Source organism: Dermacentor andersoni, chromosome 2 (assembly GCF_023375885.2).
Source record: "Dermacentor andersoni chromosome 2, qqDerAnde1_hic_scaffold, whole genome shotgun sequence".
Classification (NCBI taxonomy): Eukaryota; Metazoa; Arthropoda; class Arachnida; order Ixodida; family Ixodidae; genus Dermacentor; species Dermacentor andersoni.
The window spans coordinates 139,295,210-139,313,945 of NC_092815.1; the positions used below are offsets into that span (position 1 = coordinate 139,295,210).

The 18,736-nt window shown below is 44.2% G+C and overlaps 1 protein-coding gene across 1 annotated transcript; it reads left to right on the plus strand.

The window, feature by feature from the left end:
- The first annotated feature begins 56 nt into the window (after window positions 1–56).
- On the plus strand, window positions 57–15,366 carry LOC126540662 (gamma-aminobutyric acid receptor subunit delta-like). Its single transcript, XM_055076491.1, has 5 exons — window positions 57–78; window positions 738–979; window positions 11,017–11,142; window positions 11,540–11,767; window positions 13,430–15,366. Exons 1-5 carry the CDS (start codon window positions 57–59, stop codon window positions 13,436–13,438), a joined length of 627 nt encoding a protein of 208 aa, XP_054932466.1. The 3' UTR covers window positions 13,439–15,366.
- Window positions 15,367–18,736: the final 3,370 nt, after the last annotated feature.

An 18,736-nucleotide genomic window follows, 5' to 3' on the forward strand; every position in this document is an offset into this window, starting at 1 on the left:
AGCACTATTTCCTTTACGGCAAATGTAGTATTTAAATTTTCACGCGTTGGAGTGCAATGACTCGCTGCCACCTTACATGTACGCAGACGGCATAACTTATTTTTTAAGCAATATTTTGACATATCGCTGACGCCCAGCAGAGAAACAATTCGCTTGGAGTGAAGCACTGAGTTTCTGGTAATCACCTGCCTAGAAGCATTTGCAACGTCGTTGCGTATAACCCCCTATAGTCCATCCATCATCACCCCTGAATACAAGCACAGGTCGTTCAACCAGCCGTGCTCTCAGGAGCAAGAAGTTTGAACAAGAGCTAACCAACTGCAGACAAGGAGACTCGCCACACTCGTGCAAACATAGAACATGGAGAACAACATATGAAGGTATGTTATAAAATGAAGGAATTCAATTTCTAGAATCGAACATCGCGATTCACCAACGCCTAGAAGCTTAACATCACTCTGCACGTAACGCTGGTGAGAAGTTACTATGCAGTGATGTAACTTTAAAACCCTCCACCTTATTTTTTTGCATAGCGCAGCGAAACATTCGCAAGAAATAAAACGCTGCGGAGATATACACCGTATGGCCTGCTATTAACAAAGCGACGAATGTATTGTTTTGAATCACCACTATGCAAACTGAGCTTGACGATGTAAGCAGGTAGTATCATCGACATTTCACGGTCCTTTGTGCAATTAGCAGTAACTGGAAGGGACCCCTGGTCGTATAAAACGCAGACACAACCGGGGAGGAGTACTCACGCCTACGGCTCCACATCCGGTTCCGGAGGCGCATACAGCGGCACCTGGTCGACACTTTCGTCCCCACAGCGTTCCTGGTGATTCTGTCCTGGCTGTCGTTCTGGCTCGGGACCAGCGCAACTCAGCCGCGCGTCCTGCTCTGCTCTGTCGTTCTAGTGGCAGTATTGCAGCATCTGACGGCCGCCAGGGAAGGCCTGCCGCCGTCTCCCACATGGACGGTGGGTCTCCTTCAGCTCGCCTCGTGCTTTCAAAGGCGTGCTACGCTGCACAAGTATACAAACCCTAGATTGCACAAGCTAGAAATAACTGAATGGATCCAGCCCCTTAATGTATTGCAGTATTGCAGTGCACCTTAGCATTCCAGGCTACCGTTCATTTTCGATTATAAATGCTTGTTTCCCTACGGGCGTACACAGTACATACGAATTGGATAGTGCGCTCGCCAGCTGCTAAAGTGAAGTCATCCTTACTGGTGACTTCAACTCGCACCATGTATCGTGGGGTTACAGAACAGATGTATGTTAATATTAGACGACCCACATTTGCCCGTGGGCAGTCTCACTCAGTCTTAGATTTGACATTTCCTAGCACATGTATTGCCGTGACATTTTGGACTACGACTGATTTCTGTACAAACAGTGATCATCTTCCGGTATGCTTTGAAATTACATGCCCTTTAACATCAGTTGCACGACAAGGCAGAATGTTCGTGAATTGCAAAAAAAGTTAAAGACTACTTGCGCTCCACCATTGCGTCATTAACTAATAGTAGCGGCGAAGTAATTGACTTGAATATTTGGTCAGCTTTACAGATGTCCCGACAAAAGTCTGAATTCCTAATTCAGAGAGCTGAGCGTACCTCATCTAGTCCCTTATGGAACAATGAATGCACACGAGTTTATCGAAGAAGGAAAGCGGCGTGGAAAATACTTCTACATAATCAGAATCCACAAAATTCGAAAGATTATCAGTTTATTTCGGCAACCTTCAAACGCACTGTTAAACATGCCAAAGATGAGTACTACAAAAACATTCCGATTATCTATCTAAATCCAAAAACAAACGTGCATTATTTCATTCCCTTCGTTTTAGAAACAGACTGCCAATTCGCGTTAATGTAGACCACAGCGTCTATACCTCACAGGAAATGCAGGAGTCCTTAGAGCTATTGGCTAAAGGATTAGAGAAGCGGTTCACAACGCGCCTTCAATATTCTGGTTTTACTCCTGCATTCTCGGACTACAAATAGATATCCTATTCGGAAGTACCACAGGTCATGTTACGGTTGCCAATTACAGCGCCTCGCCCGGACAGAATAAGAAATGCAATGTTAAAGATTTTCTTGCAAGAAGCTCCAAGTGAGCTTCTGAAGTAGCTAAGCTACGGTATTAGTAATGCATGGATTCCACAAGAGCGGAAGATCGCCAAAATTATTCCGTTAGTTAAAAAGCAAGGAACAGGGTATACTAGCGACAATATCAGACCAATTGCATTGACATCAAGCGTAGTGAAACTTATCGAAAGAGTGCTTCACGGGCATATAATAGAGTTTATTGACGAAAATCAATTGTTGAGTCCTTTTCAAATTTGCTTTAGATCTGGCTATTCAATATCGCACACGCATGTACACCTTGAAAGTCGCATTAAAATCACCAGACAGAAAAAAAAAAAACAATGTGCGGCTTTTGTTACCTTAGATGTATGTAAAGCCTACGAGAGCACTGACCATACAACTTTAACAAATCTGTCACAGGGCCATTGCTTTCCAGGCTATATTGCAGCATGGGTGCATGCATTTTTAAAGGACAGGGAATTGTGTTGTTTTCAAAGCGGCTATTCTTCTAGTAAACACAAGCAAACAAGAGGTAGGTGTGCGTCAGGGATCGGTACTATCACCAATATAATTTAGTATTTTACTGAGCAGAATGCCCGCTCACCCAGGCGTCAGTAACTACGTTTATGCTGATGACATTGCCTTTTTTGGCACGGCTAGTGACAAATACTCTCTTTACGAAATTTAGCAGTCGTATCTAAGGGAACTGGAAGGCTGTTTGGATAGCTTACACTTAAACCTGACCGCTAATAAGTGTGCTAACCTTGTTATTCCCGTTAAAGAACCAGCATACATATCGCGTAGCTATCATCTCGAAGATATCCCACAAGTAGAGTCACTCAAGTACCTTGGACTTCTTTACAACGGAAATCTTAATTGGCGGCCGCATATTGAATATATTACGACAAAAGGAGCTCGTACACTGGGCATTTTGCGCAAGTTGGGCAATCGAAGATCAGGTATGCAAAGAAAATCCCTCTTGATGGTATATAAAATGTACGTTTGTCCTGTTTTAGAATTTTGCTGTGCTTTATTCGCAGGTGTTCCATCATACAAGCTTTGGCCGCTAGTTTTATCAGAACGAGAGGCACTACGTCTGTGCTTAGGCCTTCCAAATACGTTGCAAATGCCGTGTTATGCCCGGAAGCGAGAATCCCACCCATTTTATGCTGATTTAGCTTTCTGAGCGTCCAGACTTTCTTACGACTATATGAATCACTGTTAAGCCGTCCTCAAATAATTTTAATTTCCGATGCAGAATTATTTTTGCCCGCTCATTGGCCCAGGTTTCATACACCACAGATCATATTTGTGCAAACATTACTTGAGCCACCAAATGTGCAAATTCGCAATGTGCTTCCAAACACTACGCATTGAAATTACCCGGAGATCAGGATCGATGATATTTCCCAGACCACAAGAAACTACTACCTTTCGGCACCTTAAACGTCATGTTACACGACAACCTGAGCACTCTACGAACAAACATTATCATTGCAACAGATGCATCACAGTGCGAGTAAAAGACTGGCATTGAAATATTTTGTCCTGCACTCGACTGGCCTTTTCTTTAACATTGCCTGACTTTGTGCCTATTTTTCTGGCCGAGTTTTTAGCAGTAATTCTAGCTTTACGTAAATTACACCAAATCACTACAGCAGCTGCTATTCTTACTGACTCCCTTTCTGTATGCTCTTCCCTTACCGCTACTAATGATTCACCCATGCTGAAATTCTTCCACTTGCTAGTTTCTGCCCATGTGCAATGTGTTCATTTGATTTCGTTACCTGGTCATAAGGCTTTGTTTTTTAATGAAACAGCCTATTCACTGGCAAACACACCCCTTTCCGGCCCTCTATTTCTTATTCTACTAGTGATAGCACAGATCACGGCGGCAAGATTTCGGATGCGATAAATAAGAAAAGCCTTATGAAACCCAGTTCTTTATGCTTCTCCAGATTTTAAGCCCATGACAATCCTGTAACACAAAGATACTTCAGATCTCTCTCACAAAATTACGTTGCCGCATTACCTCCCTGAATTTCTACTAATACAGGTCGGGTTTGGTTCCCTCCCCGCTCTGCTCGTTTTGTAATGAGGAGGAGACGATACATCACCTTCTTCTATTTTGTATCTGCTTTAGTGCGGCAAGAAAAAGATTGTTGGAAATACCTTTTCGAAGAATTGACCTGGACTTAACAGAACCTGCTATTCTTTCTTTCGAGGCCTCCACTGTAGGATTCAGCCACAGGGATTCTTGCTTCGCTGACCAAACATTTCTTAGAGAATCCAAAAGAATGCCCATCTAAATTCTATTGTTTTTGTACTTTCAAATTAGTTATTACGGAATCGATATGACATTCCTGATTTTATTTTAACAATTAATGCTGCGCTTTCAATGCTAATTCCATAGATATTCCGAAATTTATGCTTCATATTAATTTGGAATAATTCACCCATTTCTTGGCCAATCCCGCATCGTATGTAGGAGCCACACACGCGTAGGCAACAACAAGAACAATGAAGCCTCTTGTAACGCGAATAGCATTATTTGCTTCAGCCGTTTTAAGCGTATCTGTCTGTCTGTCTGTCTGTCTGTCTGTCTGTCTGTCTGTCTGTCTGTCTGTCTGTCTGTCTGTCTGTCTGTCTGTCTGTCTGTCTGTCTGTCTGTCTGTCTGTCTGTCTGTCTGTCTGTCTGTCTGTCTGTCTGTCTGTCTGTCTGTCTGTCTGTCTGTCTGTCTGTCTGTCTGTCTGTCTGTCTGTCTGTCTGTCTGTCTGTCTGTCTGTCTGTCTGTCTGTCTGTCTGTCTGTCTGTCTGTCTGTCTGTCTGTCTGTCTGTCTGTCTGTCTGTCTGTCTGTCTGTCTGTCTGTCTGTCTGTCTGTCTGTCTGTCTGTCTGTCTGTCTGTCTGTCTGTCTGTCTGTCTGTCTGTCTGTCTGTCTGTCTGTCTGTCTGTCTGTCTGTCTGTCTGTCTGTCTGTCTGTCTGTCTGTCTGTCTGTCTGTCTGTCTGTCTGTCTGTCTGTCTGTCTGTCTGTCTGTCTGTCTGTCTGTCTGTCTGTCTGTCTGTCTGTCTGTCTGTCTGTCTGTCTGTCTGTCTGTCTGTCTGTCTGTCTGTCTGTCTGTCTGTCTGTCTGTCTGTCTGTCTGTCTGTCTGTCTGTCTGTCTGTCTGTCTGTCTGTCTGTCTGTCTGTCTGTCTGTCTGTCTGTCTGTCTGTCTGTCTGTCTGTCTGTCTGTCTGTCTGTCTGTCTGTCTGTCTGTCTGTCTGTCTGTCTGTCTGTCTGTCTGTCTGTCTGTCTGTCTGTCTGTCTGTCTGTCTGTCTGTCTGTCTGTCTGTCTGTCTGTCTGTCTGTCTGTCTGTCTGTCTGTCTGTCTGTCTGTCTGTCTGTCTGTCTGTCTGTCTGTCTGTCTGTCTGTCTGTCTGTCTGTCTGTCTGTCTGTCTGTCTGTCTGTCTGTCTGTCTGTCTGTCTGTCTGTCTGTCTGTCTGTCTGTCTGTCTGTCTGTCTGTCTGTCTGTCTGTCTGTCTGTCTGTCTGTCTGTCTGTCTGTCTGTCTGTCTGTCTGTCTGTCTGTCTGTCTGTCTGTCTGTCTGTCTGTCTGTCTGTCTGTCTGTCTGTCTGTCTGTCTGTCTGTCTGTCTGTCTGTCTGTCTGTCTGTCTGTCTGTCTGTCTGTCTGTCTGTCTGTCTGTCTGTCTGTCTGTCTGTCTGTCTGTCTGTCTGTCTGTCTGTCTGTCTGTCTGTCTGTCTGTCTGTCTGTCTGTCTGTCTGTCTGTCTGTCTGTCTGTCTGTCTGTCTGTCTGTCTGTCTGTCTGTCTGTCTATCTATCTATCTATCTATCTATCTATCTGGTTTAATGTAATCCGATCTAATCTAATCCCCTTACGCCGACCCAATGGCCAAAGTTGTCTACCTGCTTGGGCTACTGGTATGTGCTGACGGACGTGTTGCGTCGTGGTCATTACATTGTTATCATTCCAACTTCGTGATATCTCACTCTCGTCAAGCCACCGTCGTCACGGCTCACATCCCAACCCATTTGATCAAGATGTCTAATAGCTCGTGTCGCCAGGTACGGGCTGACGATTGTGACGCATTTGTGGTAGTTGCACCACCGTCATTTCAACTTTGTCATCCGACACTCGTCATGCCGCCGTTCTAACGCCATCGTCACCATAGAGTCGTTATGGATTCGTTTTGAAACCGCCATAGTGGCTCCATCGTGGTTCTTCAATCGTCGTCATTCGAGCTTCGTGATCAGACTGTCGTCATGCTGCAGTGATCACTACGCAGTGGTCCATGTTGTCTAATAGTTTGGGCCGCTAGGTACGCGTTCGGGGTCGGGATGCTGTGATGGTCCTTGCATCGTCGTCATTCAAACTTTGTCATCCGACTCTCGTCATGCCGTCATCACGACACTGTCATCACACCGTGGTCGTCATGCCGTCGTTTTATTGTTTTCACCACTTCAAAACGTCATCCCGTTGTTGTCATCCAGTCGTCGCCATACCGCCTTCCTCGTTCAATCGAGGTCAGTCTTTCTTCATCATTGTATTGTAATCATACTCTCGTCAGTCAGTCATAATTATACCGCACTTGCCATTCTGTCAGCGTCAGACAGTAGCCATAGTGCCTCTACTGTCAGACCGTCGTAATGCCGTCATGTTCGTGCCATCATTGTCGCTCCAACTTTGTCATCCGACTCTCATCATGCCAACATCGTTACACCATCGCCGTCATAGAGGCTTCGCGATATAGTTATTGTCACGCCATTGTCATCATACACTTGTCATCATTCCACTGTCTTCATGCAGTTGTCGCGCTATTGTCGTCACTGTATTGTCGTCATACAGTCCCCATTATGCATTCGTTGTCGTAGCGTCGTCGAGATACTGTGGCGGTCGTTTCATAGTCATCAATATAACCTCGACATCCGCCTTTCGTCATGCCGTCGTCGTCATACTGTTGTCTCCTCCCATCATCGTCACGTTGTCGTTTCCTCATTGTGCTCACTTCGGTATCATCACGGCATCATCATGGCTTTGTCGTCATGTCACCTCCGTCGATCCATCGACGTCATTTATTTTTCTACTAATTATGCTGTCGTCATTCAATCGTGCTATGCCACCGTTGTCAAGCCATCATCTCCACTGCGTCGTCATTACACCAGCACTATAATGCATTCGTTGTCATCATGCCGTCTTGGTCGTGCTATCACCGTCATTCCCTTTTCTAAATTCGGTTGTCTTCATAATGCCGCCATCACGTCATCGTCGTCTATACAGTCTTCATTATCTCATTATTATCATGTCCGCATCCTCATGTTCAATCATTATATCATCGTCATAATTTAAGAATCATCATCTCATTGTCGTCATGCTATCGTCGTTGTACATCTTTGTCGTTCGATCAATGTGGTTATTTCTTTGTGATTCCTTCGTCAACTCGTCGGCGTCATGCAGTCGTCGTTATGCCTGCATGCTCATGGGCGACCTTGTAGTGAGTGGCATAGAAAAGTACGATGATATCAGAGTATGGGGCATATAGCCAAAACAACGAAAGACTAAGAGTTACCACCACACATGTTAAATAAACCTGACTTCAGGAATATGGTCTGTCGCTACATTTATCGATTGCTATTTGCATTACAATCGACAGTCATCGTGAGATGAGTTCTGCCGTAATTTTATTTCCTGACTACGGCAGCGCGGTAGGGCGGTATACGTTGTGGGAACGACTGCCATGATCCGCGACATAGCGCCTGATGCTGGAAGAGGTTCCCAGACGCGCGCGAGCCGCCTACAACGCACTCCTGTGGCTTCCAGCACGGCCGTTTGGAGTAGGGCACTGCCCGTGCGTAGCTATCACCAACGTGACGGTGCCGACACCATCTCTAGCAGCAGCTATATCCCTCTGCGGTTCAGCATGCATACATTCACAGAATTGACTATGGTGGAAGTCTTGGTGGGCAGTGTGCAGTGTTTCTAGTTCGAGTGCCGGTACCTGAATAGCTAGTTGTTAGCGGCATCAGCGGGATTGACGTCGGGCAATAGTTTTCATTACGAATGCTGACCGACCTCGTGCTTTGTGGGAGTGTCCTTTAATATCAGCTAAATGGGAGTAGCTCCGGAGGCTCTTACGTCAAAGCGGGCCGCCGCTCTGCGCAGCTCCAATCTCAAGACACAAAAGTGGGCAGTCCAGCTGGCCCGAGAAACGGCGACGAGGCAAAACCTCGAACTCCCCTCATGGGAGACCTGAACCCGGGTTGGTAAACTTTGCCAGGTTTATAATGAAGTTGTTTCCATCCATCGCAAAACGGAATGTGTGCTTGAAGAGGCCTAATCTAGCTCAGAGGAAATCGTCTATGGACTTGTCTTCTCATTCCCCGTGCACCTGAGGTGATTGGCACGTCACCCTTCGGTGGCATGGAGGCGAGTTGGCGGGTGGGCATTCCGGTTAGCTGTTGCGTGCACTCTTCGGAACAAAACTGAGTAGAGGGACCACGTCCGGGATGCCAGTCAAGTTAGGGTCTTAGGGCTCCTAAAAGGTTTTGGTGAATAGAACACTGGCTGCTCCGCCGCCTCCACGTTCACTACACCAGCGCGCAACGTTTTTTCCCCGCTGGTGGGTCACTGCACCACCTTTCCAGGCCATCGCGGGCTTGCCCCAACACTTTGGGAGAGGAAGAATCGACTAGCGCTATAATCCGCGTGGTCTAGGCGGCGCCTTAGACTAGGAATCGAATGAAAACAGGCCACAGGATCCGCGACATTGTGGCTGGTGCTGAAGGAGATGACAAGGAATTCTCGAGCTATGGCCTGGCGCTGTTGGCCCGGAATCGCGCCTGCTAGCTAGGACTTCGGGGCCGTGTCATCGCTCACAGCACGTAGATAACCATTCTGTCCGGCATGCGGCGTCGCCGAGACTTCGTGGCGTCTGTGAATAGTTGAGTCACTATCAAACGTATTGACTGTATGTTAGATAGCAGGAAGCCACCCGACGTACCGCCCGTCGTGACTGTAACGTAAACTGTGCGATGTTTTCTAGCATATCCCAAGACATGAGCTTGGCAGACCACGCTAAAGACGATAGCGCTCTGCGTTGTCCGAACGCTGCAGATGGATACTCCTGCACCATGCCGGGAGTATCAAATGAACGGGCGACTAAAATGCACAACTATCTGTGTCTGAAAAGTGTGGACGCCCAATGGAGTAAAAGGTTAAGGAAGGTGGCAACCCAGTAGAGGATAATTGAGAGTATAAATAGAAAATCAGGAGTCACCAGATGGAAAGCGAGAGAAACAGACAGTGAATTGGATGCACAGAATGGAAACAAGAAAGACCAAGGAGATTTACGAGAATGTCAAGAAAGAAATTAGAAGGGAAAAAATGTGTACGATAGCGCGAAGAGAAATGCCTTGCTATCTGAGCTTCGCGCTGGTCGCCTAAAGACAAACATATACCGGAGAAAATATGAGGCCGTTTCCTATTACCCGTCTTTTCCTTGGTATTTTGCGTCCTTTTCGGTGTATAAAGCATGTATCAACTAGCCCACATGTTTATTAAGTTATATTAAAATATGTTCGCTACTACATGAGGCATGCGTATGCTGCAGCAAAAAAATCTAGATACCAGTCAGCACATCCTAATGGAATGGAAGGGATTCACGCATTGAGGTAACGCACACCTTCCGGAAGCGCTTGGATTTAAAGCTGACGGAAATATTAACCCGTCAGCAGTCGAAAGAAGCAAGAGACATTTGGAGTATTTACGGGGAAAAAAAAAGCAGGGAAGAGATGGACACGACCGGATACGTTACAGGCGTAGCTATACCAGCACAAGGTAGGGAGATAAGTTTTGAGGAACAGAAAAAAAGATAAAGGAGATGTATCAAAATATGCTAGGATGAAAAGCATGTATAGCATACCTGAGTAACTGAGTAACTCAAGCACGCTTGGTGGCCATTTTTCACCAGCCCGTTTCAAGGAGGCTGCGAATAAATCATCATCGTTAGCGTGGCATGCGGTTCCAGTCGACGGGGTTACTGGCGCGGTGCCACAAAGGCTTTCTTTCGCCAACTTGAACACGTCCGGTGTGCAAACATGGGAAATTTCTCAGATATGAGGTATCGCCGAAATTTATCGCTCCAGAATATCGCCCCTGAATACAGCTTACCGGCTTACCTTTGCTTTTACTACGCCATCGTATCTGATGACCGTTACGTGAGAGTTATGGGACGTGTTCGTCGTTGAAAACCGCTGCGTGTTGTTTTTATCGTGCTGTGCCGTGTTGCCTTGCCGCTTCATTCAATTTTGGCTTACAGCAATTTCCAGATAGTCAGCGTGATAAAGAGCCAAAATAGAGAGATGTAATCTAGAGTTAATCATCCAAAAATTTCAACTACGACGTTCGTGGTCCTTGTCCTCTTTAACGTCGACACTTGGTTCGCTATATCTTTCTTTTTTCTAGAGCATCATTTGGTAAAAGAAACCTAATTTCGAAGTCTTGTGCTGATATCGTCCAGTACACTGACAGGGATGATATGCGTTGATGTTTTTAACGGTATCTCCAAACATACCTTTGCTGTCCTAAGTGTGAGGACGCTCTTGATCCTTCCCTTCAAGTGGTTCAGCTCGAGCTTTGCAATAGTATACACTTGTGTTACTGAAGTGCTCTGCGTTTTGTTGTGTTACAGCTCATAGTCATTACTTATGTTTAAAAAGCAGCGCTGCAAAGTTGAACACAGAGACGAGAAGAGCCCGTACAGAGTGCGTACGTGGTGCAGCAGGTACGTTGAACTTTGCAGCGCAGCTTTTTAAACTAAGTATGATTTTCTATCTAGCCCCACGGAAGCCTTAATCAATGATCGTGACTATCGTGACTGGCAACTGTAGAATCGATTTACATTGTTGTTCTCTTCCTACACAGGGCCTTGACATATGGACTATTCTGTGCCTCGGATTCGTGTCCTCCTCCATAGTGGAAGTCACCTTTGTCTGCTACTGTAGTGATACCGCAGCCGACGGCGGTAATCCTGCGAATCCAAATACAGGGGTGAGAATTCGCTGAAATATCGAATAAAATTACCGTATGTTATATGTTGTATCTTCAAATAAACATTCTTATCATCAGCAGGAATGTGAATATTGGCTGTTGAAGATAGTTTTCTGACCATGGGAGAAGTATTGCGCCAAATGCGAGTACTTTTTTTAAAAACCCTATGGGTTGCCCTTACAGCTTCGTGCTGCACTGCTTTGGAAAACAATTAACCGTTTCACATTCTGTCGGTCTCATACGAATAGGGCAGATCAAGCGAATATGTGAACGGCATTGTAGCTGCTTAGCGCTGTCAATAACTGTGTGCTGCTGCGTCTGCACGATTCTTTTTTTTCATGTTGTTCTTATTTCTTTGACTGCAGAAAGATAACTCTCTTGCTCTGTCTCTGTTTAGGCTCAGCTTCGTGTCGGGCTTTTCAAGGAGACAGCTGTTGGCATTTCGAGAAGGTCGCAAGAACGAGAAGCCAAAAGCCGCTTGACTCGCATGGAACATGACGCTGGCGGAAACCAAATGACCCTGTTAGGACCAGCTGAGCGCGCCGACAAGTTCTGTAGAACTGCCTTCCCTGTGGCCTTCGCCGTCTCAAACGTCGTCTTCTGGTCCTGGTTGTACTTCAGTCAAGTAAGAAGCGACAGCGTAGAAAAAAGATACTCAGAAGAAAAAAAAAGCGTCCTTGACGTAGCGCGCAGAGGCTCCACGCAGTGAGCGTTCTATTCATCGATACGTACAGTGCCAATGCTGCCATTAAAGATAGATAAGTTATAAAGCGACTTCAGCGTTATAACGTTTAAAATCGCTGTCTAGTCTATGTCGCTGAAGCGAACGCAGCCTAGCTTTCGCATTCCGTAGCGAAAGAAGCATGTGTAAAGTCTTGATTTACTACCACGTACTATATGACCTAATCACGACTCTGAGAATTCAACAGAGAATGAAGACAGCTGCCAACAAACCTAACGAAACCTTCAACCCCGTCGGCTCCAGTGATTATTCGCGCTAAGTACTAGATTACCATTGGAGAATACAGTTGGGCGAGTTCGTGCTTATTACAGACTTAAGACATCATTACCATCATTAACACATCATTGTGCTACTTAATGATGTCTCAAGTACGTAACTATATTACCGCTTCTGCGATTGGTAGGCCGCATAAGTGGTCACTACAGTCACTGAGCCTACCAGGGCGTAGTGGTGGTTATGACATTCTATTGAGCAGAAAATTTGCCGTAGTGTCCGGGATTGTATAACGCATGAAATGCAATTGTTTGAGTATCTATCAGCGCTGCCAGCCTTGTTGGGACAGTGAGGCAACCTTTTCAAGCTCCTGAGAACAAAAAATGGGTTCGTAATGGGCTCAGAGAAAGACGAATCCCAAGCGACAATCGCGCCCTTCGTAGTGATTAGCAAATTTCACGGCGGAAGATTTTCTGCTGCTCTAATTGGCTCCATCTGCAAGCTGAAAAGTGGCACCGCAGCAGTCCAAACTTGTGTTCCATTCCGCCAGATGCAGACGACAAATGTTGCCCTGCTGCCCCTGCTACACACTGCACTTCCATGATTCTGATTCGCGTAATATTGACACGTGTACTTATCTTTATCGGGTGACCACGTTTCGCCGCCTAACAAATGTTATCGCACAGCGCGGGACGCGCCTGCATGTATCCGAAGTTTCTGGAAAGTTATCGATGCTTTTATCCGCTCTCTATTATGCCGAACCTTGTGTTATCTGATTTCATCCCCTGACGCGAATGGTGTAGAACTTTTAGGAAGGCACGCGGGTCCCAACGATTAGTCTGGAACATTCGACGACTGCTGTATAAAAGCCGACGCGCTTGACCCGCTGATCAGATTTTCGACGATCGCCGAGTGCGTTCGCCGCTACCGTTGTTCTTTGAGTGTAGCCTGTTTTTGGGGGCACAAGTTCGCCCAATGAAACGCTCGTTTCGTTAATCACAGTTTTGCTGCCTTCTTAACCGTCACTACCAAGTGACAAAATGTAGCCTGCTCCCTATGTCGCGGTTGATTGACAGTTAGTTCTGGTTTCCATTCTCCATACAGGATGCCAACAACTATTTGCAAACTATTTTTGCGTAAATTTCTGTTTTCTTTGTTCAGTTCTAGTACGTGTCTTTTGTTGTAGAATTGCAGTCCTTCTATGTCTCCTCAGCCTTAAATTTCTCGCTTTGAGAAGCACAGTGAATGAAAACGTGGCATGAGAATTGACTGTGGAGGCTTTGGACAGCTGAGTCGGTCTATTGCTTACTTCATTATTCTTTTTTGTTTCAGGAGAAATAGTTTCATCTTCAAGCACAGATGCACCAAATGGAAATCTGGAAAAGCCTGGCACAGCTCCAATGATCACTTTCGCTTGAATGCACAAAGAGGAAAAGAAGGAACATAACTGAGGTTCTAACAAGATACTGCTGCATGAAGGCAAAGTGTTGCTTTTACTGTCGTCGACAATGATAATCCTACTTCTCAGGTGTTTTTGCTCTCTTTTTTGTCAACTAGGCGACGGTAGCGATTTACCGCTGATCTACTGACTTTTCTCGGGCCCCTTTAGGAGGGAATATTTTATTAATGACATTTATTGTACCTTCTGAAGTTCACAGAAAAACGCTAACATATAATGACTCGTGTGGTAATGAGACGGTTGTGACCCCGTTAGGCTACCTTACCTTGACACAGCGAGAGTGGACCTTGGCTCCCAAGGTTCTTTTTTCTACTGCAGTTGAAGGAGCCGTCGATGTCGTTAGAATGACGCCGGCAAGGCATTAGAAAAGTGACTCCAAATATATACGTTTATTATACACGTTCATGTTAGTACCACGCTAACAAACTTGGAAGATATCTTCAACACTCAAAACATCTGATTATATGAGTTCCTGCCGCCTTTAAAGTGGAGAATGATCAAGATTTCGAGTGTACCAAGGTGGAAGCAAATGCGTGGTTTCTGCTTATTGCTTATATATTTTCACAAACTAAACCTCGATGCCAACTCTCAGGTCGGATCCGTAAATTAGAAATGTGGCAGGCAACACTCATGGCCCGAGGGCAACACCTGCGCGCTTTTGTGAGCTACAGGTCACAAAAGCAAGACGGGAAAACAACGCAAGTTATGACGGCCTTATAACTTTTACCTTGAAATATCGACTTGAAAAAAAGTTATTTCGACCTCTTCGCACACCCCATCACCCACAACAATCTCACATGACTTTCCTGCAGTTTTTATCAGCTTCACCTCTGTTCAGCCACCATTAAGGTGAATTGGTGGCATAGATTGGGATCCAGCTGGTTACAAATTCAAAACAATGATTACCGTTGCTATTTCCTCATTGGATAGTAGTTGTGCTTTACCCTGTCTGATGCAGAGCATGCTATATGCCATAATTTTGACGCCAACGTAGAGGTGTCATTCTTTTATGTTGGCAATCGATTTCTAGAGTTCTCGCCGACGTAAAACTTGTTGCAGGTTCAATGCGTTTACCATGGTCGGCACTTGACCATTGCTAAGATGTCTGACGTACTGCTTGTACTATTTGATGTTTGTGCTGCCCGCTTATACAAGAACATGTGATAATCGCAACGCTTCATTAGAGCATCTTACCGAGTGGCCACAACAAGACCAAAAAGGGGAGAGCAGGCGCTAATCTAGGAACCATTGTCAACTACGTCGTCGGTCAGGGACGGAATAGTTTGGGTCGTGTTGTAATGCTCATAAGCGGAGGTGGGCTACGAGCGCTGTTTGCGATTTTTTACTAGGCAGTAGTTTGTTAGATTGTCTACTTGACCTGTTTTGCTTCGCCGTTACATTTTGTTTACATTACGTATCTTCACGTCGGGCATGTTGTATGGTTTTCTGCCTTTTTTGTGTGATAGTGGTTACCCTGCTTGACTCTCCATATCTACAATCTGTTCTAGCGTCTCCTGATATTTTAAATTTTTTTACTGTGGCCACTATCTAAATAACAAATTGCTATTTGGGTGCTTGCAACCGTGTTGCACACTGACACCTGTGTGCTCGTGTTACCCTTCACAGCGTGCAACATTTTCCTCTTTCTTTTTTGCTGGTGCTCTATTGCTTTAATACCGATGAAGCTTGGGTAGATGTATCCAAATCTGCTCATTTTTTTATTTTAGAATGTTTGGCCATGCCTTGGACACGTGTGCTGTTCATCGACATGCACTGTTCATTGCTGTCTCGTTTGTTTCCACTCGTGCGGTAGATATATATCCATGCGGCCGAAATAAAATCCATAGTTGACAGTGTAGCGCTGTCTGTGTATCTGTTTCTTTCTACGTCTTCGTTCAGTCGCGCATACACACTCTTTGATGGATTCAAACCAACTAGCCCACCAACGCGTTTTAACCAATGTTCTTCAATTACTAACAAGATTTTGACAACGATCAGTTCGTAAACCTTCAAACGAACAACAAAAAAGGTAAAATTTCCGCATACTGCACTCAGGTATTATGATGGCAATTTGCTTAGCACTTCGTTGGAGAGGCAGTAAACATACCTGCTACCATAATATTCTCACTTCTTTGTGCACGCAAATGGGCCCCCAACGGCGAAAGCTTCAGCAGCAATCTTACTTTTCTTTCAAACTTTATTCATAGTGCAGATCTCGTCGTGGCCCAAGCAGGACAGGCTCGCCTAACAAATGATAAATAAATATGAAGCACAACTGTGAATCTTGGAAACAGTACAACACATTTGAGAACACAATTGAAACACAATTGCAACACTCCCATGAGAAACAACAAAATGAAAATATAGCACTAATGCATTGTACATGACAAAAATAAATAAAACTGTAGTCAACATACACTTTGTAAGGTTCAGTTAGGCTGTTGCAGTCAGAGAAATTGTGCGTGGAAAACTGGAAACTCAAAAGTGTTAATTTTAGCAAAACACGGAGTTAGATAATGGGATCGGTGATCTATGTCTCGTGCATAGAGGAGATAAAGGGCGCATTTGTGATTTAGAAGTGAATAAAGAAAGTTTAGACGTTTCTTCGTCCTTCGCATTTGAAATTTTCCAATATTGCTTGCTCTCATGAGCTCGCTTGGCGAGTCTGTATGTTTGAATTGGGGGCAAACAAACCTTACAGCCTTTCTTTGGATAGCTTGTAGTTTATTGATATAAATTTTAGTAAAAGCATCCCATATGACCCAAGAATTTTCTAGTTTCGGTGTTAAATACGTGAAATAAGTGAGAAATTGAATGCTCGAAGAAGAATTCGTAAGCAAATGCATTAAAAAGCACAACTTTCGTAAAGCGGAAGAACAAATATTGTCTATATGCGTGTTCCAGAAGAGATCACTAGTTATTGTAAGGACGAGGTATGTGTAGTTGTTGACCTGTCTAAGTAAAGATGACCTCCGTTTATAGGTATAGTTGAACGGTGTATTTTTGTTAGTCATACAAAGAGAGATAGTTTTTTTCATTGTTACAACAATGCCATATTGCTTACGAACTTGAATACGAGTAATTCTACGGAACAGCACACGATCATCAGCAAACAGTCTCATTTTATGTTCCTGGTGTAAGTACGTTAAGAATGTCATTCACATAAAGTAAAAACAACAAAAGCCCTAGAACGCTGCCCTTGGGCACACCTGATGTTACAGGAAGACAGCTCGAATCAATTCCATCCACTGAAACAATCTGGTTCTTTTCGACGAAACAGCCTGCAACGTATGCAATTAGTATATCAGGCAGATTAATATCCTTGAGCTTTAAAATTAGTTTTTGATGAATTACCGTGTCGAACGCCTTAGTAAAATCTAAGAATGTGGTATCAATCTGACCATTCTTATCCAGAGTTTCTGCTAATGTATGAAATGCTGTAATTAACTGCGTTACGTTAGCGTAGCTTTTCTTAGATCCATGCTGAAAATTTGGTTAATATAGAGTTTTCTTCAAGGTATTCTGCGACACATTTAGTGATTACATGTTCGAGGAGTTTGCAGATAATGATGTTAATGATATAAGAGCGTAATTCTGTAATAACAAATGGTTGCCTTTCTTAAAGACAGGGGCAACACGGGCTGTCTTCCACTTACTAGGTCGTTTTGTAGTGAACAGTGACCACTGAAACAACACAATTAGAAATCTACCGACAATTTCAGCGTAGTGCGGGAGAAGTACACTAGGTATGCCTTCGGGAACACAAGATGATTTGCTTTTCAAGCCCAGGATCATTGAAACCACACCAGGGTAAGAAATGAAGGAAACATCAGCGGATTTGAACGCTCTTCGATGGGACGCACTATGAATATTTGCTTTGGAGAGGACGCCTTTGAAAAATTTGTTAAATCGTTGCGCAGTTATTTCCAAATTGGTAGCTGTTTTTCAATTACCTAGGATTTCTCACGCCTGCTATTTCGTGCCATCTGCGTGTAAGTTGTTCCAGAACTTACGAGGTTCATCTTTTGCAAAGTTAGGTAGTGTTTTTTTAAAGTAAAGATCTTTTGATTCGCGTAATGCGCAGCACAAATTAAATTGAAGCTAATTAATAACCGGTGACCCTGGACTATTCTTCTTGATTCTCTTTAGTTACCGTTTCCGGTTAATAATTTTACCTGTTCTGCAAGGTGTGCTCTTAGAAACTTCTTAACGTTTACACGGTATAAAGGTGCTGAAGCCGTGATGACACATTTTAGTAAATTGATTTCATAAGGTATCAACATCACGCTCATTCACGCCAAATTGGACTAGGCAAGTTTCCATGTACTCTACAATGCAGGCATCATTTGGATTCCTTGAAGTAACCCTTAAAGCTCCGTAGCTCCGCACGTTTCAGAGAGATAGAGCTGACATGGGGTATGGCAACACTGACAAGATGATATTCAGAGAGGCCTTTTTCAATTAGGACAATCCAAAATTGAACAAGATGACCCTTGTTCCGAGTAGGCTGTCTTACAACTTGAGTTCGATAATGGCAGAGGATGATTTCAAAGATAGCGTAGTATTTTTGTTTGATTTGGGGAATTGTCTGAAGGAGTTATCTGTTAATGTTTAGCAAATTCAAATTACCTATAAGGAAAATTTTAAAATTTGGAATTGTGTCACATGTTCCTGCAATTTTATCAGGTATTTAGGTGCAGCGTCCGGTGTTCTGTAGCACGCGCATAGCACAAAGCAGTGATCCCCGCAAGCAATTTTTTACATAAACACTCAAGGTCAGTGATGTTCTCTAACATAACAGCTTGGATGGAAGACTTCACAAGCATGGCAACGCCTCCTCTCCTTATTCTGTCCTTACGAAAAAGACAAAGATGGATAGAAAACTACGTTGACAGTTAGGTCGCTATGTAACTAGGTTTTAGCTAGAAGCGAAAAGTGCCTATCATCTTTCAGCAGCTTCAGTTCGATAGAATCGTTCTTGTTTAAGATACTTCGTAAATTTATATTTAGTAATCTTTGGTTAATCTCTTTATGGTTCGTGATATCACGAGATAAAGGTCTACTTTCTGCTGGGGCAGAAGCGCTAATAAATTTAGTCATCTCAGGTATTTTTTCCTTATGCGCATGACGTCTGGTCATTGTACGGCTTGGGTTGGGTTGTCGTTTCGTCGCAACGGTAT